At 42.8% G+C, this 16,555-nt stretch overlaps 1 protein-coding gene across 1 annotated transcript; it reads right to left on the bottom strand.

Annotated features, from left to right (window-relative positions):
- Nucleotides 1-5,084: 5,084 nt before the first annotated feature.
- On the bottom strand, nucleotides 5,085-16,532 carry LOC110509873 (BCL2/adenovirus E1B 19 kDa protein-interacting protein 3-like). Its single transcript, XM_021591051.3, has 6 exons — nucleotides 16,187-16,532; nucleotides 10,086-10,332; nucleotides 8,577-8,664; nucleotides 7,995-8,098; nucleotides 7,607-7,756; nucleotides 5,085-6,859 (listed from the first exon to the last, which is right to left on the bottom strand). Exons 1-6 carry the CDS (start codon nucleotides 16,254-16,256, stop codon nucleotides 6,811-6,813), a joined length of 708 nt encoding a protein of 235 aa, XP_021446726.1. The 5' UTR covers nucleotides 16,257-16,532; the 3' UTR covers nucleotides 5,085-6,810.
- Nucleotides 16,533-16,555: the final 23 nt, after the last annotated feature.

Below are 16,555 nucleotides of genomic sequence, written 5' to 3'. Positions count from 1 at the left end.
GGCCCTAATCAAATTAATTAGGCCCTAATCTATAGATTTCACATGACTGGGCAGGGGCGCAGCCATGGGTTGGCCTGGGAGCATAGGCCCACCCACTGGGAGCCAGGTCCAGCAAATCAGAGTTTTTCCCCACAAAAGGTCTTTATTACAGACAGAAATACTCCTCAGTTTCTTCAGCTGTCCAGGTGGCTGGTCTCGAATGATCCCGTAGGTGAAACAGCCGGATGTCTGGCGTGGTTACACGTGGTCTACGGTTTTTAGTTCGTTTGGACGTACAGCAAAAGCCTCTAGAACGATATTGGAGGCAGCTTATGGTAGATAAATTAACATTCAACTCTCTGGCAACAGCTCTGGTGGAGATTCCTGCAGTCAGCATACCAATTGCACGGTCCTTCAAAACTTGAGACATCTGTGCCATTGTGTTGTGTGACAAAACTGCACATTTTAGAGTGGCCTTTTATTGTCCCCAGCACAAGGTGCACCTGTGAAATGATCATGCTGTTTAATCTGCTTCTTGATATGTCAAACCTGACAGGAGGATGGATTATATTTGCAAATGAGAAACAGGGACATAACCTAATTTGTGCACAACTGTCACGCCCTGACCTTAGATCCTTTTAATTCTCTATTTTGGTTAGGTCAGGATGTGACTAAGGTGGGCAATCCAGTTTTCATATTTCTTTGTTTGGCCTGGTATGGTTCCCAATCAGAGGCAGCTGTCTATCGTTGTCTCTGAATGGGGATCATACTCAGGCAGCCTTTTTCCCACCTTAGTTTGTGGGATCTTGATTTTTGTATAGTTGCTGTGTAGCCTGCAGATCTTTACGTTCGCTTTGTATTTTGTTGTTTTTCGGTGTTCATTTTAATAAAAGTAAGATGTTCGCCTACAACGCTGCACCTTGGTCTCCTCATTCTAACGAACGTAACAACAACATTTGAGAGAAATAACCTTTTTGTGAGTTTGGAAAATTTTGGGGATCTTTTATTTCAGCTCATGAAACATGGGACCAACACTTTACATGTTGTGATTATATTTTTGTTCAGTGTATTATGAAGGTGGAATGATGTCTAGGCATGCCATCCCACTTGTATGCATACATTATTACAAAGGAAGTAGAACTGAATTCTAGGATAATTCCTATTTGTATCCCCCCCTTCATTGATTACCATTATTTACTGTTCTGCCTCATGTCCCACTTGTTAGAGAAGAATTGGAGTGAGGGTGAATTTTTCTTGGATGCTGCTCAACAGCCACTGACTCAGCCGATTCAGGAAGCCGTACTGACTGTTTATCCGAGTCAACCACTTCGCCACATGCCAGGCTGAGTATCAAAAGGTTCAGTGCAATTGTGTTAAGATCAAGTTACACTTCACTTTAGAGTATGACTCTCAGTATCTGTGTCATTTGTATTGTCAGAGTGTACGAGTATTGCATAACTTCACCATATTGACACACATATCAGTCATTTCTACTGAACATGAACTTCATATAGGCTACAAACATACAGAGACACACAGGTCCCCAGCCTTCCCGAACACACAAAGCAGAGCCTCGCCTCATACTCATTTTCACCACTAGAGGACATTATTCTTCATTAGGCACTGAACCAGAAAATACACTGAGTACACCAAACATTAGGAATTCTTGATACCAGTCACGGTTGGTGCCATTGAAGATGATGGAAGATGATAAAAAATGAGCATGTCCTTATTTCTATTACAGCATATTGGATGACTGTCATTCATATTCCATTCAACCAAATCAATCTAACATCAAGAGGTTTAGGCTACTACATGATACTTTAATTTTCCCTATACCCATCATGAGGTTGCTACAAACTAGCCTATTAATGAAAGGTTACAACGTAGGTGCACAGGTCGAGAGAAATTTGAGTAATCAAGATGACAGACATTGACACATTCATTATTGTCTTGCACGCTCTTGCATGCGTCTAGCTGAATTAGGGTGTAATCTTTACTCCAACAGTTACAAACGAGAGTTTCTATTAGACAATATCAGGTATGTTTATTCCTGTTTCATTCCATTTGCTTCCATTCAAGAATTGTTTTTCAACAGAATCGACGGAATGAATACACCCCTGATCACATGCAAACACAGTTCACTTTCCTAGCAGCCACATAAAAAAAGCATGATCCCTTTGATCATTGTATTCCTTCTCGCATCTACGCGCTCACCTTCGCTCACCTTTTCCCTTCGCTTGTGGACAACACATCAGCTTTCTGTGACCAGTCAAAAAAAACTTTCCAAGCCAAACCTTCATATCATAACTGCTTACCGCTACACACCGCCTACATCGTTGTCTTACCCATTCACCCTCTGAATGGCACACATACACATTCCACATACAAAATCCAGCTCCGACCGCAAGGCACTACAGAGGGTAGTGCGTATGGCCCAGTACATCACTGGGGCTTAACTGCCTGCTATTCAGGACCTTTACACCAGACGGTGTCAGAGGAAGGCCCTAAAAATGTTCAAAGACCCCAGCCACTCTCTACTACCTCATGGCAAGCGGTACCAGAGTGCCAAGTCTAGGACAAAAAGGCTTCTCAACAGTTTTTACCCCCAAGCCATAAGACTCCTGAACAGGTAATCAAATGGCTACCCGGACTATTTGCTTTGTGTGCCACCCCCCCAACCTCTCTTTTACGCTACTGCTACTCTCTGTTTATCTTATATGCATAGTCACTTTAATTATACATTCATGTACATATGTACATACTACCTAAATTGGGCCGACCAACCAGTGCACCCGCACATTGGCTAACCAGGCTATCCACCCACCAACCATCACCCGCCAACCCCTCTTTACGCTACTGCTACTCTCTGTCCATCATATATGCATAGTCACTTTAACCATATCTACATGTACATACTACCTCAATCAACCTGACTAACCGGTGTCTGTATGTAGGCTCGCTACTTTTATAGCCTCGCTACTGTTTATAGCCTCGCTACTTTTATAGCCTCGCTACTGTTTATAGCCTCGCTACTGTTTTTCACTGTCTTTTTACTGTTGTTTTTATTTCTTTACCTACCTATTGTTCACCTAATACCTTCTTTTGCACTATTGGTTAGAGCCTGTAAGTAAGCATTTCACTGTAAGGTGATTTGATTTGATGTCTCAATTGTCTCAAGGTGTCAAAATCCTTCTTTAACCGGTCTCCTCCCTTTCATCTGCACTGATTGAAGTGGATTTATCAGGCTACATGAATAAGGGATCTTAGCTTTCACCTGGTCAGTCTATGGGGCGGCAGGTAGCCTAGTGGTTAGAGCGTTGGGCCAGTAACAGGAAGGTTGCTGGATTGAATCCCTGAGCTGACAAGGTAAAAAATTTTGTTCTGCCCCTGAGAAAGGCAGTTAACCCACTGTTCCCCAGGCGCTGAAGACGTGGATGTCGATTAAGGCAGCCCCCCGCACCTCTCTGATTCAGAGGGGTTGGGTTAAATGCGGAATATACATTTCAGTTGAATACATTCAGTTGGACAACTGACTTTCTATGTCATAGAAAGAGCAGGTGTTGTTCACCAGTGGTTGGTGAGACCTCTACAGTATATCTGTGCTGTGCCTACAGAAAGCCAGAGGCCACTAAAAGGGGTTTCACTGATTGATAATTTGAACCTAATCAGTTTAGTAACAGGATGTGTGTGAGTGTGCGTGCGTGCGAAAGAGAGAGGGGGGTGGTTACTTTCCAGTTGAGGAGCTTAAAAAGATATCCAAAATCATGTTAGAAGCAACAACACAGTGTTGTCAGTGTTGACTCTATGCACTTACATAAAGACAGCGATATGAGAAACAACAAGAGAGGGACAATGTCCAGGAAGAGAAAGAGGTTCCAGTCAGCAGAACCAGGCCTGTGGCCTCCCTAGGGACATTCAGGGAGAGACATGAGGAGCTCCATTGCAGGTGCGCACTCTGCTAAACATTTGGTGTTGTGTATGCCTGACCAGTTCCAAATGAAGGCTCTGGAATATGACAACTGACTGAGTGTTATAGGCTGAGGTATGAGGACTGGCTAGCAGCCATATCACCCTGCCTCTACCTGTTGGCTTTTATCTGAAGCAAAGCAGGAATGGGCTCTGACTGGTACCTGGGTAGGAGCTGAAAGGGGTGTCTCTCCAATGCATTCCCCAAATTTCCTTCTGACCACAATAGTTGTTTAGGAAAATACCAAAACCATGACAATAGTGAGATGATGCATTTAAGTTTGTGTGTGTTTCTAAACTGAACAAAAAATATAAACGCTACAACTGTTGATCCAATGTTTCATGAGCTGAAATAAAAGATCCCAAACATTTTCCATATGCACACAACGTTTATTTCTCTCAAATGCTGTGCACAAATTGGTTTACATCCCTGTTAGTGAACATTTCTCCTTTGCCAAGATAATCCATCCACCTGACAGGTGTGGCATATCAAAAAGTTGATTAAACAGCATGATCATTACACAGGTTCACCTTGTGCTGGGGACAATAAAAGACCACTCAAAAAGGTGCAGTTTTGTCACACAACGCCACAATGCCAAAGATGTCTCAAGTTTTGAGGGAGCATGCAATTGGCATGCTGACTGCAGGAATTGAAGGAAATGAACCACATATCATTGAGTGGTTCATTTCTCTACCATAAGCCGCCTCCTACATAATTGTAGAGAATTTGGCAGTATGTCCAACCGGCCTCACAACCGCAGACCACGTGTAACCACGCCAGCCTAGGACCTCCACGTGCAGCTTTTTCACCTGCAGGATTGTATGAGACCAGCCACCTGATGAAACTGAGTATTTCTGTCTGAAATAAAGCCCTTTTGTGGGGAAAAACTAATTCTGATTGGTTGGGCCTGGCTCCCAAGTTGGTGGGCCTATGCCCTTCCAGACTCACCCATGGCCACACCCCTGCAGCTTCATGTGAAATCCATTGATTATGGCCCATTGAATTTATTTCAATTGACAGATTTTCTTATATGAACTGTAACTCTGTAAAATCGTTGAAATTGTTGCATGTTGCGTTTATATTTTTGTTCAGTGTAGTTGATCAATCACAAAAGAATCCTTAGCAACAATTCAGCTTGATTCAGGGAATTTTATTGACAAATTATTTTTTACATTTTCCAATGAGGGGAAAAAACATCAAATGAAATCAAAAGGATGTGTATGATAATAACTATTGTTACCATAGCAGTCTGAGGGGAACCATTTCTACACATTCCTTTTCCTTTTCACATTGGGCCTTGCAAGGTGCCTTTCTAACATAATCTTCATTAAATCCCTGTAGTTCCATCTCATCATAGCTACACCTCATTCTCTGTCTGTTCAGACTCCAATGTCACAACAATACAGACAATAAAACTAATTGAGAAAAAAAACACCCCAAAAACATGCCATGGACTAGCCTCTCAATGTCTGATCACAGGCAGACAGTGAGACCAAAATAACCACAATGGAGGCTTGGGAACAGAGGTGAGGCACGTGGTTACTCAGAACAGTTGAGTTTCAAGGTGGACCTCAGTTCCTTTTGGCAGTTGTGTAGAGGGAGATGCAAATAAGATACTGTATACAAGAGGTTGATCTCAGCAAGGTCCAATGGTGGAGCTGGTACAAACAGCACATTGTGTCAACTTTGAAATACTGCTGTCCATCTTGGAGCACTGTGACATAGATCGCCGTGACAGTCAGAGCATGCTTAAGTTTGGACAGGCATATCAGAGGTCTACCCAGTGAACCAGGCCTAAATAACTAGGCCCACGATATGTTGTAGAGAACTCAAAACAGACAAACAAGAGAATGACACGCAACAGAACAAACACACCACCCCAGTGTGGCTACCCAACTTCCACCCACAAAACAACTGTGTCAGTTTACATTTAATAGGAGGAATATATCCATAATTTTCCAGTCATTCATGGCAGTTTTGAAAATGGTTTAAAATGCATTTGAAATGACAGACATTTTTATAATGATTAACAACTGGATACATGTGTAATATGATATTTTCCATCTAGGTGTAGATATATTTCTGATACCATAGGTCTTGTAGACATCTCATCTGGCAGGCCAAGCAGATTCCCTCCAGTGCACAGCGTCAGGTGGTTGTGGGTTTGAGATGGCCACTATGGTAACACCCTTCATAATCAAAACCCAGGCTTCATTATCAATACACCACTGGTGGTAAAATACATCTATAGGAAATGACCATAACTATAGTCAAATGTGTTTCTACTTCTGAACAAAATGATTACTTTCAAAGGCATGCTCACATCTTCAGGTTAGCTTCTTTCTTTCTGAATTTGGTTGGACCTGTTCAGGGTTTGAGAGTTTCACCCAACCACCGTTGTAGGTGGCACCATCTTGGGCTACTTCTATCTTCAAAATCTGTCGGGCAGACAGCTCTCTCTCGTACAACCAGGCAATTACAGAGTGCTGGAGCTAGTGTGTAGAAGAGTTAGGTTTGGTTTTACGCTTTGCCGCTTCCCAAAATACCCACCCAAACAGGAGCAAAGTATATGGCCTTACTCTGGAAGCAGTCAGAAAATGACTGATAGAAAGAGGGGCAGGGGGTAAAATAAGAGAAAGGGCAACGCATCTGTCCTGAGAACAGCACATCTCAGGTCTGCCCAGGATACAGGAAGAGGAAATGCTTTGACAGGTGGGAAAAAGCATACAGAGAGAGAGAGAAAGAGGGGTAAGGGAGAGAAGGAAAGTTTGAGGAGAGATGGGCATTCTTTGCAAAACAGCAACATTCCCCTCCCCCCAAAATATTACAGCCATTCCTCAGGCACTTCTTCAGTTTCCCGCTCAGAAAGAGCTTGTAGGGGGCGTGGTCAACCTCTTCCCAATGTACACCCTGAAGGGGGAGAGAGGGAGAGGGCAGTTACACCCTGAGTCATTAACTAGTAGGTTGATAAGTGACAGATGGAGTGTGTCCCTGTCATGTAATTTATAATGTATGCTGTCATAAAGTGTGTGTTAAGGGTGTGGTACAGGTGTATATCCATGTCAGCAGCAGCTGTTTTACCAGCCAGACACAGACATAAACAGGGTTGGAGCATTGCAGCTTCCCACTGTCTGCTGCAGCCACACACCCTCTGCTGGTCTATACAGAAAACTGCATGGAAGTGTTTGTGTGTGTGTGTGTGTGTGTGTGTGTGAGCAGGTATGAGTCAGAGTTCATAATATATTATTTCATAATTTTCTGTACATGCAGTTCTGTTCTATGGGTATCTGATTTCCAGTAAACAAAACAGTCCTCTCAATTTTCCTAACCACATTCTATATTGGATCGGATTGGGGTTTTCTAATTTTATGTTAACTGTAACAAAAGGAAATGAAAAGCTGTTCATGAGATTATATTTGAGAATTGCTGTGTTTGTCTACATTCATCTATGAATAGAGTATTTACTTGGCCAGTTAACGGCTAAATAATGGAACATGTTTTTCTGCAGGCAGACCCATTGATGGGTTGAAACAAACATTCCATAAATGTCATCACTCGGCTTTTTCACTACCATAAAAAAAGTGACATCACATTTATCACAGAAATGATTGCCTAGCTGAGGTTGATGGCCAAATAGTGGCCTATGTTTTCTCTTACCCCAGCCCCAGAACCAGGATGTGTGACAGTAACAGCGAGGGGATGAACACTTTGAGGAACTCTGAAGAGAAGACGCCTCCTTTCTTCATCGCCCTTGTATTTCTCATGCTGAGTGTATCTGAACGCCGGGGGTGGCGGAAATGGAACTCCCTACAGGCAACAACACATTATAGTTACCATACAGTAACGTCAACATCATCATCAAGTTTACCATTCACTCTTCAACGAAAAACCAAAGTTGTCCATAACAGTATAATTCATCTTCTCTTCATCATGTCAAAATGTTCAGTCTAAGTTGTATAATGCAAACACACTAGGATTTACCAAGGAGACCAGATACACTAAGACTTGTATGTTTTAGGAGCAATGGGCTGTGTACATCACTCACTTAGGGGGAATGTTCTCGGGCCGACTGGACCAGTCTGCTACCCAGTCAGAGTCCTTCATGAGGATATCCATGTCCCTCTCCTTCTCCAGGGCATCCTCCTCTGACTGCACAGGAACACACGCAGAGCATTAGGACACTGATTTAAGTCAAATCAACAAGCCCATCCAACTCATCCTAGGTTGAGCCACTAAGACTATATGGCTGATCACCCATACAATACAGACCTTACAATAAACCCTGTGTGTGAGGCTGCCATGGTTACAGGCACATAGAGTCAAGTCTCCATTCATCAACAGACAAGAGTGTGGCTTTTCCATGTCATCCACTGACAGTGTGTGTGTGTGTGTGTATGCGTGTGTGTGTGTGTGTGTGTAACTGCAATGGAACCTGAAGCTGTGGCTACTGCCATGCCCATGGAGTCAAACCCACCGGGTCGGGGTTTCATGCCGCCATCACCATAGTAACAAATGCTATGGTTGTCATTCACATGGATACAGATAGTGAGAGAAGCAGCAGGTTATATTGCCATGGAAACAGACAAGTGACGTAGGCAGCTCAGGCAGACTGAGCAATAACTCTTACTTGGCTGTCTCTCCTGCTGCTCACGTCCACATCAAATATGATCTGTCCATCATGATCATCCTCCTGGGGACTATGAGGCCGGGGAGGACTGTAGGGAGGATCAAACAACAAAATAACAAACTGTTACAGCCAATCACTGCACTCCAAGTCTTTTCTCCCTTGGTGAATGAGAATGTAGGCAGTAATCAGGTTGAAGTTTTTGTTCAAATTCCCAATATATTAATAGAGAGATTTTATCTCTAATGGCTAAATGTGCATGCAGATCTTGCCTCTATTAGGATCTCACTTTGCCTCTCAGCCTGCAACCTCAAAGTGGATGGATGAGTCTGGATGAGTCTGTCTATCTGTAAGCTTCTGCAGTAAGCTGTTGTAGAAACACACCTGGTAAACATTGTCAGGTGACTCATTGACAGCTGACTGACTCCGGGTGATCAGATAAGCCTGGGTTTATAGCAGGCAGCCTCATGGGTCAGAAATGGAAAGCACACAGTGTGAGTGGATTTAAGTTTGGTGGGGAACATCACCCTGTGCACACACAGCTGATGAGGATGTTGTTTCCTATTGTAAATCCATTGTATTTACATCGCCATCACAGCACACTTTATACTATATGAATTCAGATATTAAATCACATTCATTTTGGGCTAGTACGTGACCTCACCAGGGAAATCAAAAGATTTTTAACCCTCCTTCTGTGTTCCGGTCGAATTGGACCGATTTACAAGTTCTCTCTGAAAAATGTAGTTCATTTAATCTGATTGTCATAAGGTTCCATGACTTTGTCCACACAGGGCATCTGAACACACAAAATACTTTTGATGACTTTCATAACATTTTGAGTGTTTTATTTAACTTTTGTACACCTGTGTTGTTCCCGCACACACACACCTCACTCCCCTTCTTGGTTTCCATGGCAACCCCCAAGGGAACCTTTCCCCAATATAATCTTTCCCCCACAGGCACCACACCACACCATTGTTTCAATAATATATAGAACTTTTCTCCAGCTCTGGTATATAAAGCTTTTTTGAGGCCTTGCTCACAATTCATTCTGTGGCAGCACAACAACCAAACGATATACTGTATGTGAGGCTCTTGATCATATCTTTGATCATGACACTGGTGAGGAGAAGAGAGTCCTTGTTAAACTTTGACACAAAGTAGTCTGTGATAAATAGCACAATATGTTTCATCTGAGTATTTGTTGTAGTCAAAATAATCCATACATGATGCTTTTTTTTAACTCAAAAACTAGTTGTCTGAGCTCAGGTCAATGAGGCCTACAGGCCATAAATAGCAAATAGAAGTTCAAAACGTGTAATGTTCACAAGAACTTAAGTTGATAAAAAGATCTAACACAACATTAGGTGATAATTTATGTATTATTATGGATTTATTAATTTTGGACCGGGAACACAGAATTAATTAACATGAAAGGACCTCAACAGGGGGGGTAATTATCTACCTAGTTTTCCAAGGCCAAGATTAAAACTGTACTCTGCCCCCTACCTGTCACAGGAAGAGTTGCTGCGGCTGGACTCATGCTGAGCGTCCAGTAGAATTCTCTCCATGTCTCCATTATGGATAGAGGATGAGGAGGGCACGTGCTCCAGTCCCCCCACCATGGACTCCACCTCCTCCTCCACCTGAGGCAGGGGGAGCAGCTCCAGAGCCTGGCCTACGGCAGAGGCAGACTGGGACAACCTCGCTGCAGTTGTGGCCGCAGCTCTGTTCATCTCCAACTCCACCCAGGACCCTGAGGACAAGAACACATGGGACACATGATGTTAGTTCCATTCCGAAGTAAGGGGAGAATAAGCAAATGTATCCCCATTGAGCTCTAGAGAGCAACTTTGGTATGTTTTTGTATCTCATTGTTGATGTTATTACTATGGTTTCTGTTAGAGCAGACCTTGGGACATTGTGCCAGTATGCTGAACATAAAATTATAAGAAAAACATTGGTTTTTTTCTGAAAAAAAAACCCCCAAACATTCAAAAGACAATGTAGACAAGGGAAGATGAAGGGGATAAAGATCAAACAACATTTTATTTGTCACGTTTTATAAACAACAGGTGAAAATGCTGACTTACTAACAGTGAAATGCTTACTATCCCTTCCCAACAAGGTAGAGAGAAAAATAGAACAATTAAAATAAAAAAACTATGACACAAAGAATAAATACATAATGAGTAACTAATAACTTGACTATATACACGGGGTACCAGTACCGAGTCGATGTGCAGGGGTAAGAGGCAATTGAGGTGGATATGTACATAAAGGTAGGGGTAAAGTGACTAGGCAACAGGATAGATAATAAACAATAGCAGCAGCGTATGTGATGGGTCAAAAGAGTTAGCGCAAAAAGGATCAATGCAGTCTGGGCAGCTATATACAGTACGCTCTACCCTCTGTAGCACCTTGCGGTCAGATGCCAAGCAGTTGCCATACCAAGCGGTGAAGCAGCCAATCAAGATGCTCTCAATTGTGCAGCTATAAAACTTTGAAGATCTGATGACCCATGCCAAATATTTTCAGTCTCCTGAAGGGGAAGAGGTGTTGTCGTAACTTCTTTACTATTGTGTTGGTGTGTTTGGAGCATGATAATTCCTTAGGGATGTGGACACAGAGGCACTTGAAGCACTCGACCTGCTCCACTACAGTCCTGTCGATGTGGATGGGGGTGTGCTCGGCCCTCCGTTTCCTGTAGTCCACGATCAGCTCCTTTGTCTTGCTGACATTCAGATAGAGGTTTTTGTCCTGGCACCACACCACCTCACTGACCTCCTCCTTATTGGCTGCCTCATTGTCATCGGTGATCAGCATACCACCGTCGTGTTGTCAGCAAACTTAATGATGGTGTTGGGGTCGTGTGCGGCCACTCAGTTGTGGGTAAACAGGGAGTACAGGAGGAAACTACACACACACCCGAGTTGAGGGTCAGTGTGGGGGGTGTGTTGTTGCCTACTCTCACCACCTGGGGGCGGCTGTCAGGAAGTCCAGGATCCAGTTGCCAAGAGAGGTTGGAGGGCACTGTGTTGAACGCTGAGCTAGACAGACAGAAAGTCTGGCAGAAACACACAACCAAGGAAGTTTAACTCTCCCTAAGCCGGTCTTGTGTCTATTTACTGCATGGTGAAAGGGCAGTAAATACCTCTGTGTGATGTCAGTTTTTACAGTCCCTGTTGTGATATACAAGCCAGCTGATCATGCTCCTACATGAGCACAGGCAGGGACTGGCTACAGGGGAGAGTGCCAATAACAGCTTTGATACAAACTCTTCAGAGTAACACTGACACGAGTTTTGATTTGGCAATTTGAAATACATAAAGAAGCCACATCAGGCAACCAATACATGTACCACAATTGCCGAAGATTATACACACAACAAGTCTGTCACGACTTCTGCCGAAGTCGTTGCCTCTCCTTGTTCGGGCGGTGCTCGGCGTTCCACGTCACCGGTCTTCTAGCCATCATTGATCCATTTTTCATTTTCCATTGGTTTTGTCTTGTCTTCCCACACACCTGTTTTCAATCCCATTCATTACATGTTCTGTATTTAACCCTCTGTTTCCCCTCATGTCTTTGTCAGAGATTGTTTATTGTCAGTGTAGTGTTTTTTGTTTAGGTGCGCGACGGGTCTTCGTATCCATATTTGTTTATATTCATTTTTCTTATTAGTGTAATGGAGCATGTTACTTGGACATATATTAAAATACTCTTTTACACTCCGTTTGACTCTCCTGCGCCTGACTTCCCTGCCACCTATACACATATCTCTGACAAAGTCAAAGACTTGTTTTCATTGTGGTCCTCTATTGCAGAGGTTCCCAAACTTTTGCACCCGGGCCCCCCTTCCAGCATTGGGGAACATCCCGCGCCCCCCCTGAGCGTGCGCGCGCCACATCTATTTCTATGGGCACAGACACTATTCATGACACAAACTGGTTTTAACATGACAAGAGGAACTGATGATGCAATACCCAATTTCAAAATTGCACCTTGTGCATCTACTATTACAACTTTCAAGAGTATGTTGAAAGCCGGACTGAGAGAATTCCAAGAGTGTACAAAGCTGTCAAAGGCAAAGGGTGGCTAATTTGATTTGTTTAAGACTTTGATTACTACATGATACTATATGGGTTATTTCATAGTTTTGATGTCTTTCCTTGTATTCTACATGTAGATAATAGTACAAATAAAGAAAAACTCTGGAATGAGTAGGTGTGTTCAAACTTTGGCGGGAAACCACTGCTATATTGGTAGGCAAGTTGCTGCAGGGCAAGAGACATCCACATACTGTCACTGGAGAGACATCCAGTATCTCAATTGAATTCAAATGGCTTTATTGGCATGGGAAACATATGTTTACATTGCCAATGCAAGTGAAATAGATAACAAACAAAAGTGAAATAAACAATAAAAAATTAACAGTAAATATTACACACAAACGTTTAAAAGGAATAGAGACATATCAAATCTCTCATTTTCCATCACACATCCTGCCAGAAAGGAGGAAGCTAGAGCTCACAAGCAGAGCACATGATCTCATAGCCAAGAGAGTAAACAATCTGGTCATGTGACAGTTAGAATCACTGGGTTGTCACTAGTTACCACAGCCACAAAGCCATAAACTCCACCTATTTCTACAATTTCTCTTCTTAAAATGTTATTATAAACCTAACCTTAATCACACTGCTAACCAACCGTACACCTAATCCTAACCTTAAAACAAAACAAAAATGATCTAGACATATGATCTAGACATTTTTTTCAACCTTGTGGCTATGGTAACTAGCACAAACTGTTTTCGCTGGCCAGGCATTGGATAAAAGCAGTCCCCATCCCCCTGCCCCAAGCCCGACTCAGCACCCAGGTTCATCCCAAGGATGACACAGTGGCATGAGCCGAGCCACTATCTACAGCTATTGTCTATGCTCCATCGCCTAAACAAGGTTACCATGGCGCCGGTAGTGAGCCGAACGTTCTGGCTGCTCCTCTCTCTGTTGTGTAGCCATTATCAGCTGTTGTAGGAGGTCACAGAGAAGCTCAGGAAGCCTAGTGTTATGAGCTGACCACCATCCACAACCCCCTGTCAAGCTGGCTTGAACCCCACAGGAACAAAGCCCACCAAAACCCCATGAAGCTCCTGGAGACCTTGCTTACTTGGTGTGGGGGATCCATGAAACATCATAAAAACTTGGTAGACACCCTGAAAAGATTCAAACAAATGAGGTAGAGAAACATAGATCCTGGTTCGTTCTAACCATAAAATATATAGCCTAACCAATGGCACCAAAGACTCACAAAAGAAGAGTAAAGTCAACTGAATTTCTAGTGTGTGGATGGGAGTGAGATGGGCAATTCCACAGTAACAGAGTGATGCTGAGACTGATTTTTCACCTTAAAATGTGTCAAACAAAAACCAATGATTGCAAAGTTAAACAAACCATACAACTCTATGCACAAGGAATACTTTTAGCAAACTACTCTTTACAAAAACACATTTACTTGAAGAACAGTGCAGATTCAGGGATAGCTCCCAACGTTTTTTATCCGACAATGACACTTCAGTATACAGGAAGCTTTACTCAATTCTGAGAATTACACAGCAAAAATGAGTGTCCACTTATTTATAGGCAGAGTGAGTAAGCTGTCTCTAGCAATAATAAACCTGTTCCCCCTCTGACCCTCACAGAAGCTAGCACGTAACTGACACGAGATGTACTCTCAAACTTCAGAATGAAAAGCTTCTGATCCCCAGCCTCACCACCCCCACTTTCGTACTCCACCCCTCCTGGCCCTGGTGTGTCCTGTAAAACGTTCTCCACTGTGTCCATAAATAAATCAGAGCGCCAAGTCAACGAGCCCCCCTGGTTCAGGGCTTGGTAATGCTCCACCACATCCAAACCCAGACCCATCCAAACCCAGGTTAACACAGAGCTGACTGTGTGATTACTCCAGAGGCATGGCATGTGTGACACTCTGATAAACACGTCCCTCAGTCCATTCCAGTCTGATCACATAGTCCACCAATATGTGCTAACAGGACAAATCCATATAGACACACTCATAACGACAAACACAGTTGAGTAGAAGACTCTGAGAAAGGAAGATCACAATGCAATGTTAAGATTAAATTGTGTTAAATGTATGTTTGGGACTGATATAGTGAATACATCTGTAATAAAGCATATGGTATATGACATAGATCATTATAGACTGATCATATTGTATTATTATTTTCCATTAGGTATCAGGCTGTATACGGCAGGGTAGCCTAGGGGTAGCCTGGGGCGGCAGGGTAGCCTAGTGGTTAGAGCGTTGGACTAGTAACCGGAAGGTTGCGAGTTCAAACCCCCGAGCTGACAAGGTACAAATCTGTCGTTCTGCCCCTGAACAGGCAGTTAACCCACTGTTCCCAGGCCGTCATTGAAAATAAGAATTTGTTCTTAACTGACTTGCCTGGTTAAATAAAGGTAAAATAAAAAAATAAAATAAAAATACAAATTGACCAGACTCTCGAGTGCAGCAATCCCACATTGACAGGTGTGTTGAGGTAGGTGTAGCAGACACTCTTTGCTGGTTTACATATAAATTCACACTCGCCGATTAACTGATCATGGCTAGAAGGGATGCAGCTAATGTCAAATTGACGTCAAAAGTCGCATGTTCCGAGTCGCGTCGGGGAGATTTTTTCGCATTTAAACTAACCATAACCCCTTTCCTAATTAACCTAACCTGCTACGAAAAGTCACTTCTGTTTGTCATTAGCTGGATCCCATCTAGTCAAAACCAGATTAAATAGCCCAGTAGGCTATGTGTATTGATTACATCGACGACAAGTAACGTTAGCTATTACACTGTTACACAATGCATAATTAGCTGATTATACATTTAAAAAATGATGTAATATTTCAAAGTAGATTTCGTTAGGTTTTCGGAATATTTTTTCCTCAGCCCTTGGGTATATGAACTATTACAACATTTTTAAATTCCGAACATTTGGCCAAACCCAATATTTGATTTTTCAGACTTCTTTATTCTTCTTCTTCCATCGCGTCTTGTTGCATAGAGATTTATAGAAGCCTCTAGTGGCCAGAATTCTATTTTAGCATGGGCAGCGCCATTGAGGGCATCCGCCATTTGAAAGTAGTCATAGTAGTCCACCACTGGGTGGAGGTTCCTGTGGGTTGTGGCCTCAATGGCGCTGCCCATGAGGTCATAGGAACTATAACGGCATAGATAAAGAAGAGTCCTCCATTTATCTCTATGTCTTATTGCCATGAAAATCGCCCCGCCTATTCAGCACCACGTGCATCAACGATTGGTTTACTGATGGTCAATCATACAGTTTACACCGCCTCTTAAAATCCTATTGGTCCATGATACTGTCAATACAGAAATAGCACACCGTTCACGATGTTAGCCCTCCAACAACCCTTTTCCATGTCTACATAGAAAATCAACCCAAAGCTCAGTAGATTGTTTTATCTCTCAAAAACAGATAGTAAAGTATCAAAATACACAGTTTCAAATGATCTGACAAGTTTTCTAATAAACAATTAGAATGACAATGATATATAACCAAGCATTTCGAAGACACCTACCATTTAGTCCGTTGTTCTCTGATACAGCAGCAGCTTCGGACATCTTGCCTGTGTGCATGGTGGCTTGCATAAGACTGTCAATGCAACACGTGCACTTCCTCCACACACTCGGACGTGCGCGCAATCGCGTACCAAAACTGACCCGGGTCCCCTTTAATTTATTGTAGAGTAGCCACACAGTCACAGTATTTGTGTTTTGTTAGCTGATCTGGAACCAGTAGGTGGAACAGGAATATTCTTGGAACTCTGTGATGACGTCAGATAAGCCAGTAGTTGATAACGAAGGCAGTCGAGCAGGGTAGACAAACATTATGTAACTGCTGGAAATGGTTCACCACCTTGTGAGAAAATATCGGGGGAAAAATTATC

This window comes from Oncorhynchus mykiss, chromosome 29 (genome assembly GCF_057628025.1).
Source record: "Oncorhynchus mykiss isolate SJ-2025 chromosome 29, ASM5762802v1, whole genome shotgun sequence".
In the NCBI taxonomy this organism is placed as follows: domain Eukaryota; kingdom Metazoa; phylum Chordata; class Actinopteri; order Salmoniformes; family Salmonidae; genus Oncorhynchus; species Oncorhynchus mykiss.
The sequence above is the reverse complement of the archived record's forward strand: the minus strand, read 5'-3'. Positions and strand labels throughout refer to the sequence as shown.

Excerpts from the sequence above, each read along its gene's own strand:
- LOC110509873 (XM_021591051.3), bottom strand. The coding sequence starts at position 16,256 with ATGCAAGCCACCATGCACACAGGCAAGATGTCCGAAGCTGCTGCTGTA. Across the intron at positions 8,099-8,576 it reads GCAGCAGGAGAGACAGCCAA|TCAGAGGAGGATGCCCTGGA; the intron begins GTAAGAGTTATT and ends GTTCCTGTGCAG. Across the intron at positions 7,757-7,994 it reads CCCGAGAACATTCCCCCTAA|GGAGTTCCATTTCCGCCACC; the intron begins GTGAGTGATGTA and ends TGTTGCCTGTAG.